Source organism: Portunus trituberculatus, chromosome 24, assembly GCF_017591435.1.
Source record: "Portunus trituberculatus isolate SZX2019 chromosome 24, ASM1759143v1, whole genome shotgun sequence".
Classification (NCBI taxonomy): Eukaryota; Metazoa; Arthropoda; class Malacostraca; order Decapoda; family Portunidae; genus Portunus; species Portunus trituberculatus.
The window spans coordinates 7,449,765-7,463,432 of NC_059278.1; the positions used below are offsets into that span (position 1 = coordinate 7,449,765).

The following is a 13,668-nucleotide window of genomic DNA, read 5'->3' on the forward strand; positions in this document are numbered from 1 at the left end:
TTTACTCACTTTTATTCAAGTTTGAGTGTTTTTTGGAGGGTTATGATAAAAGGACCGTGTATTCTCTCTCTCTCTCTCTCTCTCTCTCTCTCTCTCTCTCTCTCTCTCTCTCTCTCTCTCTCTCTCTCTCTCTCTCTCTCTCTCTCTCTCTCTCTCTCTCTCTCTCTGTGTGTGTGTGTGTGTGTCCATAATCTCTTCCCCTCATGCCCTCACACTCCGCCTCCTTCATTAATCCCTCTTCTCCCTCGTGTGAGTCTCCCTCCCCCCAAGGCTTTTTCTGTTCTCCCTCCTTCCCTCCCTCCTTCCTCTCCCGCGTCACTCCCTCCTTTTTTTTCCCCCCCTTTTTCCACCCCTCTCCTCATGTCCCTCTAATACTGAAACTGACTCATTAATTCCCTTCTTCCCTTCCCCTCTTCTCTCTCTCTCTCTCTCTCTCTCTCTCTCTCTCTCTCTCTCTCTCTCTCTCTCTCTCTCTCTCTCTCTCTCTCTCTCTCTCTCTCTCTCTCATTAAGTTTCCTCTTCCGTGAATTTCCCTTTAGTGCTTTCGCTCTCAATTTTCTTACTAATTGTCTACACTCAGACCTCCTATTTTTTTTTATATTTGCCTCATTCTCTTTAAACTGTCTCTCTCTCTCTCTCTCTCTCTCTCTCTCTCTCTCTCTCTCTCTCTCTCGTCTGCGTAAGGCTTTATTTTCTTGTTGTGTCCATGTTTTGTGGGAGAAACACGATGAGAAAGACGATGCGAACTAAACTTCATTTGTTTTGTAAAGTCGCTTCTCTTCCTGGATAAACCGATTTCATGTGCCGAGCATTGACATGATTTATTTACCGTGAGAGCAAGTGATCCCCTTGACACAAGAATAATGGAGCTCAAACTCATCTCCCGTGACATACAACTAGACAATAACAAATATTTACCAGTCGGGGATATTGACTGACGCTGGAATACAGTCAGTCCTCTCTCCTCACTCCAATAGCGCAGTCATAAGCACCTGAAAAAAGTGACAATTTCAGTTTCTCTCCCGATATATTTGGAATCGATAACACTTGCGTACACTTGTTTACTTATTTGAAGCAAGCAAGTGACGAGCTTTGTGTTTGTGTTCCGCTTTTTTTTTTTTTTTTCACGTGTGTTCCTCACTGTAACACTACCTCACCCTCACCTTGTTGTCTCTTGTTCCGCAGGATGTTTCGGCACGCAAACTTGGAACCAGGAGCCAGTGAGAACCGAGGTGAACCCAGAGGGCAATGCGGTCCTGGCCTGCAAGGTGTACAACAAGCAGGGCACGTGTTCCTGGCAGAAAGATGGCAAGGTGAGTACAATATACGCAGGTGTGGCGGGTGGTGAGCGCCAGGTGTTGTACATGTAGCCGCGTCATTTGTGTCACTTCACTCGTGCGTGTAGGTGTATTACAGGCCGTACACATGGCTTTAGTCCATCACATACAGCTGTCATGAGGACTCCATCATGGAAGCCAGCAATAAGCTTCTCATACACACCATACTACACAGCTGACCCTCACTGCCTCCATCCCACGCTACACACACTCCATTTATACACACATCTCTCCCCGCATGAACCTTATTTTTACGTACGTGTTATACAACCCACTATAAAGCTTCCATGAAAGCCGGAGCAGCGCATGCGACGTATAGGACTCCATGAAAAAAACACTGACACACATTTGCAGTTGATGCGTTATACACAGGAGTACCAGTGTATGGCCTCCCTTGCTACTCCCACACGCCGGGTCATGCATTTTTCACACTCACCATCATGGGCGCGAGTTGTCGTCACCGGTGCGTGGACAGTAATGCGCCGTGTTTATATTTCAGAAGCAAAGGGAGACCTGCTCATGACTTAGATGTCCCGGTGCAGGGCAGACGAGGACGGTGGGTTGATGGACACGGGAATAGATGCAACCGCTGGTCATGTCCTGCTGGGAACTGTTTAGAGGGCTCTGTTAGATGTGAGGGACGGTCGTGTGGCAGGATAATGATTTAGGATTGTTATTAAACTGCACAGCTCACTTCCCTTGTCCGTTCTAGTGGTAAAGGGTTATGTCGTGAGAACATAAGGGGGATAGTCAGTTTCTCTCTCTCTCTCTCTCTCTCTCTCTCTCTCTCTCTCTCTCTCTCTCTCTCTCTCTCTCTCTCTGATATTAAGGAAAAAGGGAATTACTATACAAGAATTCGCTCTATTTCCTTTATCTTCTCATTGTTTGTCGGATTATTAATGTTTTTAGATGTTCTTGTTGATATTGTTCTTGTCATCAAAAAATTGATATTGTTGTTTTTTTATGTTTTTATTAGTATTAGTATTATCATTGTTATTATCGTCATCAACGTCATCACCATCATCACCATCAGCTTTATTACCATCATCATCATTATTGTTTTCATCATCATCATATATCTCTTTTTCCTGGCTGAGATAAAATTTTAGTTCATTTGTAAGTTTGTATATTAGTTTATTTACTTATCTATTTGTCATTCATTATTTTATATACTTCTTTTTCTTTTCTTTTTATTTTCTTTCACAAACGCAGGTAGTTGGTGGTCTCAGACAGACATGCTCATGATTACAAGAGCAAACTTTTATGCATGAGTGAATAATGAGCTAGCAAGAAATAACTCTATTCACGATCTTTTCCAAAAGCGCTAATGCACAAATGTGTGTGATTTAATGGAAGCAAGGTGAGGAGAGACTACATTGCAAAATCTAAACAAGAACAAAAAGTATTACACAAGAACGCAATGCAGATTTTCGGACAATCAACACTGAAACAAAATGGAGCAATTAGAACCTTTCAGTTAAAACCATTCAAACATTTCATGTGGATATAATACTTCACCTGTCTCTGAGTTGAAGCGGATTACTCGTATGTGTAGGCAGTGCATGCGTTGCGTGTGATAAAGGGAGCTCTTCTAGTGGAGGCGAGCCAGGTGGTGGAGCGTGTGCCGTAATTCTACAGGATCTGGTGGAGAGAGGGCAGCAGCCTGCGTGAGGGAGGTGGAGGTGCGAGGAGTGCTGGTGCTGCTGCAGGATAGGAGAGCAAACCACGCTCAGGGAAATATTTCGTGTTGATTCAAATTGATGCTGAAATCACATGCATGGTGCTTAAGAAGTATATGAAAGTAAATAGATTAAGCTTTATTCCTTAGATCTTATCTCCTCTTACTTCATTCCCTCTGCCTAACTTTAACTAAACGATAATAGATGTATGCAGTTAGAAAGATTAGGGATTACCTTAGAAAAATGTAGATATATACTTTGCAAAAGTGACTGTTTAAAGGGAAAAGAAAGGTGAACAGATTTAAGTATTCATATAATATACTTTCCATATGATATATAATAAGACACTAGCAACATAATAGATCATTAAGATTCAAGTTTAGCAGGAGATAAATATAAGGTAAGCCTGATGAGTAGTGGGACAAAATAAAAACACTAACCTATCTTGGAGGAAGACGCCAACATTAAGTTGTGGCATGGCGGATGAAAAAGGCAAACACACACGTCCCTCGGTATCTCCTTTCCGTGGAAGGAATGTGTGGAATATGAAGCGTGTATTAACATAAGTAAAACTATCGCTGGCGAAGCTTTTACCACGCACTAAATGGAAATAAAAACAAGTGAGATGTCCAGGCAGTCTGACTGCATGCATATGAAGAGCGGAAAACATGTGAAAAATGAACACAAAATGGTGAGAAAAAAATATCATGTCAGTATATTTGCATGAATTTAACCGAAGCAGACGTCCATGGGCGAAAACATAAAAGGGTCGAGGCAGCGACAAGCGATTGAGGTTACCAAGACAAAAAGGCGAGGTTTGGAAAATGTCCCTCTCTGGTGTGTGCAATAGACACGCGGGACCACAGCGCTTTTCTCACCCTCGCCCTCCGCAGCGTCCCGCCGTCGCTTGTTAAGTGACGCTGGAGTTGTGCACTTTTCAGAATTGTGGGATGGAGTTCTCAATTTCGCAGATTTGAATAGTTGGCGAATAGAAAAACGGCCCTTTTATTGGATTGTCACTCCTCTCTCTCTCTCTCTCTCTCTCTCTCTCTCTCTCTCTCTCTCTCTCTCTCTCTCTCTCTCTCTCTCTCTCTGATCTCACAGTTCTGGGAAACTGGTGATGAATTGAATTTTTATCCTAACTCTGATCATGGAAATTAATTTTCTTTCCATATTTTCAGAATTTCTCCGCGAGAGTATTAGTGGCCGTCCAGTCAGGCATCGGTAATTGGTATGGCTGGATAATAGATAAATAAACAGACGAATAAATAAAAGTCTAAAGGGAAGTCCGCCATCCCCGCCCAGCCATCAGCAGAACTCGTCATTTTTTTATCAGCTGGGCACCAGATAATTACACTGGCATTGATTCAGTTCTCATTTTCTCCTCACTTTTTCTCCTTTCTGTGAACATTTCCATTCCAGAGCGATACTGGTCGACGCGCTGCTCCCAGATGTGTCCAGTAAATTCTCCAGAAATAAAAAGAAAAAAAGGGAAAAAGAACAAGAGACATAAAAACAAAAGATCATATATTAACACAAAGCCCCGAATATCATTTCGTATAAGCAAGGGAAGAGACGAAAGAAAATTTGCCAGCTCAGTCTATTTGCATTTTTATCGTAATATTCTTGAAGGACAAAAAGATAAAACTCTTCTTCTAGAACGTTATGAAAATGCATGACGTTTACCGCTAAATAAGAGACGCTCTGTGTGTGTGTGTGTGTGTGTGTGTGTTTCATTGTTTGCTCTGCTGCAGTCTCTGACGAGACAGCCAGACGTTACCTTACGGAACGAGCTCAGACCTCATTATTTCCGATGTTCGGATAGGTCTGAGACCAGGCACGCACCACACACCGGAACAACAAAGTCACAACTCCTCGATTTACATCCCGTTCCTACTCACTGCTAGGTGAACAGGGGCTACACGTGAAAGGAGACACACCCAAATATCACGACCCGGCCGGGGAATCGAACCCCGGTCCTCTGACTTGTAAAGCCAGCACTCTAACCACTGAGCTACCGGGCGTGTGTGTGTGTGTGTGTGTTTGCATAGCTAAGTCATAAATACTGTTCCCTTCGTAAAAGTAGACTTCTCATCCGTGTTAGTTATCCTCAGCTTGCCTTAATGTGCGGCTGCGTGGAACGTTCATGTCCTCATAGCAACACACACACTTGAGGCTCCTTCTGTAAATTGAACTCTTCTTGAACTTGAGAAGACGAGCAGCAGTAAGAAGGAGGAGACAGTTTAGTAAGTTGAGCTGAGCAGAGAGAGAGAGAGAGAGAAAGAGAGAGAGAGAGAGAGAGAGAGAGAGAGAGAGAGAGAGAGAGAGAGAGAGAGAGAGAGAGAGAGAGAGAGAGAGAGAGAGAGAGAGAGAGAGGAGGGAAGGGGGGATAGAGAATAACAAGGCAGACATATAGACAGGAAAAATTGTGTCAGATATTTACTGTTCAGCCTGGTGAGGTTTTATGGTGTTGGCAGGCAGTGTTCAATTAAGCATGTTGCAAATTCAGAACTAGAAAGTCGCAGTAATTTATCCCCTTTTCTCTTGCCTTATTTTTATCATCTCCTCTTCTCTTTCCCTTTTTTTTTTTCATTCTTTCTCTTTGCCTGCACTTTTTTATGTGGATCTTCAAAGAAACTCTCTCTCTCTCTCTCTCTCTCTCTCTCTCTCTCTCTCTCTCTCTCTCTCTCTCTCTCTCTCTCTCTCTCTCTCTCTCTCTCTCTCTCTCTCTCTCTCTCTCTCTCTCTTCTTATCTTATTTAATTTTCATCTTTATTAATTACTTCTCTTCATCTTTCTCCTCCTTTTTCTTTCTCCTCTTCCCTCTCCTTCTCCTCCTCCTCTTCCTCCTCCTCCTCCTCCTCCTCCTCCTCCTCCTCCTGCTGCTGTTGTTGCTGCTGCTGCTAGCAACATTGCATCAAAAAACCATCTTTGTTATTTTTGTTTATATGCAAGAGAACTATCATTATTAGTTTATTTTTTATGATAATCCGGTTTTGTTTATTCATAAGGGATTTCCGAAAAGGATTTATGTTTTTGTAATGAATTAGAGAAAAGTATCATAAGCTTCTGTTCGTGTGTTTGTTCTTTGTGTTTTGCTGTAAGCGATTAAATCCTTGTGACTTGCTCTCTCTCCTAATTGTCAATGCATTTATTTGTTATTTTGTCATTCATATTTGTTTTTGCGTTCGGATTTGTTATCTTACTTGGTTTATTGTTTTTATTTGTTTTGGTTTGTTTCTTTCATATTATTGTATTCTGATTTGTTTGTATTTTTATCCTTATCTTTTTTTTTACTTCCTTATTCCTTTTTGTGTTTATATGTTATGTTTATTTGTTTATTTATTTTCATTTACACCATGTGGGCTTTTATGGGCTAATGGGGATACTTTTTTGGGTACCTCCTATCATATTAACGTCTTTTTTTTCTTTTTCGAGCGTTTCTTGGAGATTCAAGATCAGAGATGCATATGTTATCTGGTATTTCATCGGAAGATCAGGGATGCTTTATTAGTGTCAAGATTATACGGTGTGCGACAGAAATTTAGCATTCCCCACGGTCTTCCATTAACCTATTTCTGTAGTTATTAGCTAGATAGGGAATACAAAATAAAGTGTGTACGTAAACGATTGTTTCTATCATTGTTATCTTGCTCTTTTGGTAATTCCACACACTGAAATATTAATGGAAATCTTACAATATGAATGAATGTTTTGGATTATCTCTTTGTTCAGGAAACAACAAATATCATATATGTTTACTGAAGCGAGTCAGTCAACATACTGACTTGAGACAGAGAGAACATGACCTCCAGCTTTTGCTTTTGTGTCAAGTCATGAAAAATTACTTTGATCGTCGACACACAGTCGCGCGATGCCCACAAGATAGTCGACACGTTATATTAAATTCATAACAGCGCTAAGTTCACGAACCACTAAAGGCTACGAGGACACTAAGGTCACCGATTAGTCCTTGGAAATGAGAGACAGAGAGGCGTGCACCCTTCATGATTGCAGTCTGGATTCAACTTCCAAAGCACACAAACGCCATTGCTCGAAAGCCCAGCATAACAAAAGATCAGGGAAATGTTGCACAGTCGTCGGCAGAAGTTAGACTGTTTTCACCCTACTAAATCTTACATTAAACACATTCCTTATTGATGAAATGCAAAACTCTGACAGAGCGACGCGTTCTGCTCCATTCAACAAATTCTATTACACCTGGTATAAGAATTTTCGCATACAAGATTCTTTCTTTAAAAAGAAATACATACTTCATGGATTTTGCTTTGTCATGTGTCAGTGGAATTATTTCTCTATACATTACATTAAGTTATTGCTGTTCATTTCTTCATTGTTTTCATCCCTTACAAAATAAATAGTGTGCAGAAACTGTTACTTTCAGAGTGTGATGAAAATTATTTTTTCTCGTAGGTACCGTGGAAACAACATGGCTGCATTGAGGAACACAGTCATCGGGCCAGGATTAATGTGGAGCGCATATTTTACAGCTTGACTCATAAACATTCACAAAACACGTCATTAACACTTATTACTCTATTCAGCAAACACGAGAGGCTCAAAAACAAAACAAAACAGAAATCAAAACAAGAAAGAAAGTAAATAATAACATCAGTCTTGGGGGATCCATTTTTTATCTAGTTTAGGTCGAATTTGTTTTTCTTTTCCCCACTTTTCTTCTGCTCTTTTTTTCTTTCTCTCTTTTTCAAATCATGATTCGCTACGCATAATTAGATTGATAGCGAGTTATTTTCTCTTCTTATTTCACGAGTATTTGTCTGTGAGCAACTGAAGACAAGAGAGAGAGAGAGAGAGAGAGAGAGAGAGAGAGAGAGAGAGAGAGAGAGAGAGAGAGAGAGAGAGAGAGAGAGAGAGAGAGACAGAGAGAATTACACGTATAATTATGAAACCTCTCTTCTCTACAGGCTCTCTTAGTCAGTGTTTATCCCCTTCTTCCTTCTTTCCTTCTTTCCTTCCTCCCTTCCTTCCTTCCTTCCTTCTCTTTGTGCCATGTTACTCCATTCCTTCCCTCACCTACGCTTACCTTCTTCTGGTTGCCTCTCTCGAGTCTTAAGTCCAGCTTAGCGCTCTCTCTTTGTCAGCGTGTGGGAGGAAGAGAGAGAAGCAAAGAGAAAGAGAAGACCACGCAGAGCAGGAGTAAGGGCACCCAAGAGGGAAAGATTCGGCTGTTTAGAGAAAAAGTCCTTCCCTATTTTTCATTCTCTATTTAAGTATATTTTTTTTCTCGTCTCGCTTTTCTTCCTCCTTTTCCTCTCTCTCTCTCTCTCTCTCTCTCTCTCTCTCTCTCTCTCTCTCTCTCTCTCTCTCTCTCTCTCTCTCTCTCTCTCTCTCTCTCTCTCTCTCTCTCTCTCTCTCTCTCTCTCTCTCTCTCTCTCTCTCTCTCTCTCTCTACATGTCATTATTCTTGTCATTATCTATGCATTATTCCTTACAAAATAGAGATCATCTTCATCCTTTTTTTTTATTCTCCCTCTTTTTCTTTCTTTTACTCTTTCTCCTCGTCATCCTCATCGTTCTCTTTTCTCAATACATTACTTAACGAATTAATGGTTATTAGCATGTTTGCCTTTATTAATTATTCCCTCTGTCACCTGTTTCTCTTATCGTTTTTTTTTTTCGCAGACTGCATCCTTCTTAATCACCTAACTGTTTCATTACGTTCGTTTCCTCCTTTTAGATACTTTTTATCTTATTTTATTTCTCTTTCCTCTTCCTTCGCCTCCTTTTCTTCTTTCTCCTTTTCCCCATAATCATCACCCTCATCCTTAGTCCTTTTTCCCCTCTTCGCTATTTATAAGACATGATTTACCCTCACTATCTATTCCCCTATTATATGCTTTTTGCATTCTCCCACTCCATCTTTTTCGCAGAAGGTACTCTTTTCCATTACTTTTTCTTATGCTCGTCTCCTCTTTCATCTTATCATCCGAGTTTCTTATTACCGGTTTTTTTTTCTTTCATCAATACTCTGACTTCCATCTCCACCGTTTCAGTAAGTGACTGATTCCTTCTCCGGGATTCACGCTCGAGTTAATTTCATTTCACTAAAACTAGAGAAAAGAAAGTACTAGAAACTGACTGGCGAAAGATTTGACTCGTCGCTACTCGTACATGACTCACAGCAAGTCCGAATAATCGATACAAGTGAATTATTCGCCCGGAAAAATTGTGTGGATGGAACGTTTGAATGCTGAGAAAATGAAGAACGAAAGAGGCATTTCACTGATCGGTCACGTGTGTGGAATTACTGAAACAAGATCTGCTGAATAAAAAGACACCGCTATAAGGATGAAAAGTCGCACATTTTGGTAGTTTTGTTCTTTTAATTTTTCATTCTCTGTCTTACGTTTTTCACTTTTCTTTCTTTTCATTATCAGCAATCTCTCTCATCCAGTTCCTTACTTTTTTTCATCTGAACTTTTCAGTGAAAAAAATGTGGTGTGAACGAAAATTGTAATAAGAAAAGTAAACACTTATTTCTTTATTCGAAAAAAATTTTGAGAGAGAGACAGACAGACAGACAGACAGACAGACAGAGAAGTATTGCGGATAACATCGCCTTCATATTTTGAAAGCACTTAGGGTAGAATAAGAACAACAAAGAAACAACACAAACTGTAATAAAAAAGTGAGAGAAATTATGCCTTTTAAACTGCATGAATATTTTACAATTTAATTTCCTGGAGGTAGATAACTAAAAGGAAATCATTTACAATAAAAAAATTAATCACTTCAGTTAATTTCATAATGAATAGATAAATTAACAAGTTATCTGATCTATAATCATGTAGATGAAGTAAACATTTAAGTATTTTTTATCGGAGCGAATATATATTTCTCTTAATCCCATGCTTTGTATTTTATATATATACTCTGTTTTACTGTCCTCCGGCAGTTTACGATGCCTTGCTTATAATATTACTGACAGTTTTTTTCTTACCTGCCAAATTTTATGCAGGAAAATGAAAGGAAGGCGTAAATAACAAACTGTAATTTTCCCGCGCATGTGGAATGAAGTTGTGAATTTGTATGCACCAGTTTGTTTGGCAGGACATTGCTCTAACAGCCCAATTATGCATGCCATTACTCGTGGCTCGCGTCTACTTCCCTTGCTTCTCTCTATTTTCCTTTTTATGTTGTATTTTTCTGTCTTTTCTATATGCTTTTACATTTCGTTCTCTCTCTCTCTCTCTCTCTCTCTCTCTCTCTCTCTCTCTCTCTCTCTCTCTCTCTCTCTCTCTCTCTCTCTCTCTCTCTCTCTCTCTCTCTCTCTCTCTCTCTCTCTCTCTCTCTCTCTCGTTTCACCTATTTCCTTTTTTATTCATTCCCTCACAATTCCACGTGACAAATATTCTAATTAACAACAGCAAAAAATCATTCCATGGCAAAATCTCCCATGTAATTACCTCAGTTTTTACTTCACCCTCACCTGGACAATTTACGCCGCGTATTTCATTTGGCTGTTATCGCTGCACGCATCACTATCACCATCGTCAGCAGCAGCAGCAGTATCCTCGTCATCTTCGTCACCATCATTACTGGTGTTCTCTTAGTTACTGGTACTGTCGAGCCATTGTCATCATCATCATCATCATTAGGAAGCAATTTATCATCATTATCCTTATTGAGTGTCAACGTCTCTGCATTTTTATTGTCCTCAGTAAACTGCGTACCATCAGTTTTGCGTTGAATTCTTGGGACATCTCATTTCAACGTTTTCCAAAACATATTTTTCGTTTGAATATTCAAATTTGGCTATGTGCGGGAGAAGAGAGAGAGAGAGAGAGAGAGAGTGAGAGTGAGAGTGAGAGTGAGAGTGAGTCACTGAATTATATATATACGAGTATTTTTCTGTTAACACAATAATATTCTTTTCGTTGTGTTTTCTTTTCATGTTTGTTTTCACTGCAGGCGCTCTTCAATCTTGGCGGGAACGTTCGTGCTGGGAATAAAACTTCCTCTCCATACGCCTTCCTTCTCCTCACCTCCTTCCTCTCAACATACAAAATTTCCACCTTATTTTCCCTGCGTCCCCACAGCACCTCTATATATTTATGCTGAATATAGCTTCCTCTCACAATATCTCCTTTCCCTCTGCATCCGCGCTATTTACAATTTTAACAGACGGAAAGTAACCATAGAAACCAACACAAACCCACATTCCAACCAGCAAACCTTCAGCAGAGAAGACGAATTGATTACTGAGATATCACTGAGATAAAGAATAAAGATCACTCCTGTCTAGCTAATGACTTCCCCCCTCTCCTCCCCTCGCAGCCCCAGGGAATGTTCGTGGGGAAGTACGAGTGGGCTGGGGATCGAGAGGCTGGCGATTGCTCCATTAGAATTCTGGACGCTGGGGAAGTGGACGACGGCGACTGGGAATGTCAAGTGACCGCATCTACCTTCGCTGCTCATGATGCCCTCACCTCCAGGATTGCCCAACTCATCGTCAGAGGTGAGGAGAGAGAGAGAGAGAGAGAGAGAGAGAGAGAGAGAGAGAGAGAGAGAGAGAGAGAGAGAGAGAGAGAGAGAGAGAGAGAGAGAGAGAGAGAGAGACAGGTATATGGAATAGACAAGAGGATTGTATGAATAGATATGGGATAATAAGAGTGGTGTGTGTGTGTGTGTGTGTGTGTGTGTGTGTGTGTGTGTGTGTGTGTGTGTGTGTGTGTGTGTGTGTGTGTGTGTGTGTGTGTGTGTGGGTGTGTGTGGGTGTGTGGATGTATGTCATTTGATTGATGAGTGACTCGCTCAGAACCCGACTAGTTGATTGGCTGATGAACATAATGCAAGAGTGATGATGATTGATGAATGGACGGACGAGATACATTTATTCCTTTGTGTGTGTGTGTGTGTGTGTGTGTGTGTGTGTGTGTGTGTGTGTGTGTGTGTGTGTGTGTGTGTGTGTGTGTGTGTTCACTGTTTGATCTGCTGCAGTCTCTGACGAGACAGCCAGACGTTACCCTACGGAACGAGCTCAGAGCTCATTATTTCCGATCTTGGGATAAGTCTGAGACCAGGCACACACCACACACCGGGACAACAAGGTCACAACTCCTCGATTTACATCCCGTACCTACTCACTGCTAGGTGAACAGGGGCTACACGTGAAAGGAGACACACCCAAATATCTCCACCCGGCCGGGGAATCGAACCCCGGTCATCTGGCTTGTGAAGCCAGCGCTCTAATCACTGAGCTACCGGGCCGTGTGTGTGTGTGTGTGTGCGCGCGCGCGGGCGTGCATGTGCGTGCGTGCGTGTGTGCGTGTGTCTGGTTGCAGCCGCGTCACGATAATTACACATATGAAATCAAATGGACAGACAGTAATGCCTCTCTTTATATATGTGACATTTTACTGTTAATTAATGGTTTTTACTGCACATGCATTTCCCGGTCATAATATATAGGCACACACACACACACACACACACACACACACACGCTTACACGGTCACATACACGTACAGGTGAGAGCGTTACTATTTTTTCCTCATGTGTTTTATGTGTGTCGTCTGCAGTGGCCCCCAAACACCCCGTGCTGGAGGTGGACTCACAACAGGTCACGGCTGGACACAACTTCACTGTAGTGGAAAATCGCCCGGGTACTATCAAGTGTCTCTCCCGCTACGGCAACCCGCCTGCTGAGATTAAGTGGTTCATAGGTGAGTAGGGCAGTAGAGCGTCTCTCTCTCTCTCTCTCTCTCTCTCTCTCTCTCTCTCTCTCTCTCTCTCTCTCTCTCTCTCTCTCTCTCTCTCTCTCTCTCCTTCCTTCTTCCTTCCTTCCTTCCTTCCTTCCTTCCTTCCTTCCTTCCTTCCTTCTTTGCTTCTCTCCTTCCTTCCTTTCTTTTTTTCCTTCCCTCCCTTGTCATCTCAATGTTTCCTGGTCTTTCATCCTTGCGTACATTTATATCTATCTGTGTTTCATCACTCCCTGTTTCTTTGTGTCGTTTTTCTTGTCTATATCAATCATTTGTATCTCTCTCTCTCTCTCTCTCTCTCTCTCTCTCTCTCTCTCTCTCTCTCTCTCTCTCTCTCTCTCTCTCTCTCTCTCTCTCTCTCTCTCTCATCCCCCATTACCCGAAACTAGCTAAATCCTTCTGCATTTCATCATTTAAACCAATAATAACCGAGTGCAATCAACAACCTCAACTCATTTATCACAGAAGTAATGTATGTTTACGTGTGTTCAGGGGAGGAGGAGCTGCCGCAGGAGGAGTACGGACAGACCAACGTGACGGAGATGGACAAGCAGAAGACGTGGATGGCGGTGTCGGTGCTTCAACACACTTTCTCCAAGGCTGACCACAACACGCCTCTCCGCTGCGTTGCCGTCCACCAGGCCTACCAGACCAAGTCGCAGTCCGTGGAAGTACTCATGGATGTACAATGTGAGTGTTTAATGTCTTCTGTGTGTGTGTGTGTGTGTGTGTGTGAGAGAGAGAGAGAGAGAGAGAGAGAGAGAGAGAGAGAGACAGACAGACAGACAGACAGACAGACAGACAGACAGACAGACAGACAAACACATAAAGACAAAACAAATAGAAAAGCAGAGATAAGCAGACAGAGAGCTAGAAACAAAAATAAATATAAAAATATACAAGAAGATG

At 41.6% G+C, this 13,668-nt stretch overlaps 1 protein-coding gene across 8 annotated transcripts in view; it reads left to right on the plus strand.

Moving 5' to 3' along the window:
* Nucleotides 1-13,668, plus strand: part of LOC123508224 (irregular chiasm C-roughest protein-like) — a 513,394-nt gene that overhangs the window by 461,009 nt on the left and 38,717 nt on the right. For all 8 annotated transcript variants that reach the window (XM_045261769.1, XM_045261770.1, XM_045261773.1 and 5 more), the window contains exons 2-5: nt 1,186-1,313; nt 11,335-11,515; nt 12,580-12,723; nt 13,252-13,449. In XM_045261769.1, coding sequence (XP_045117704.1) covers nt 1,186-1,313; nt 11,335-11,515; nt 12,580-12,723; nt 13,252-13,449 — 651 coding nt within the window. The remainder of the gene's footprint in view (nt 1-1,185; nt 1,314-11,334; nt 11,516-12,579; nt 12,724-13,251; nt 13,450-13,668) is intronic.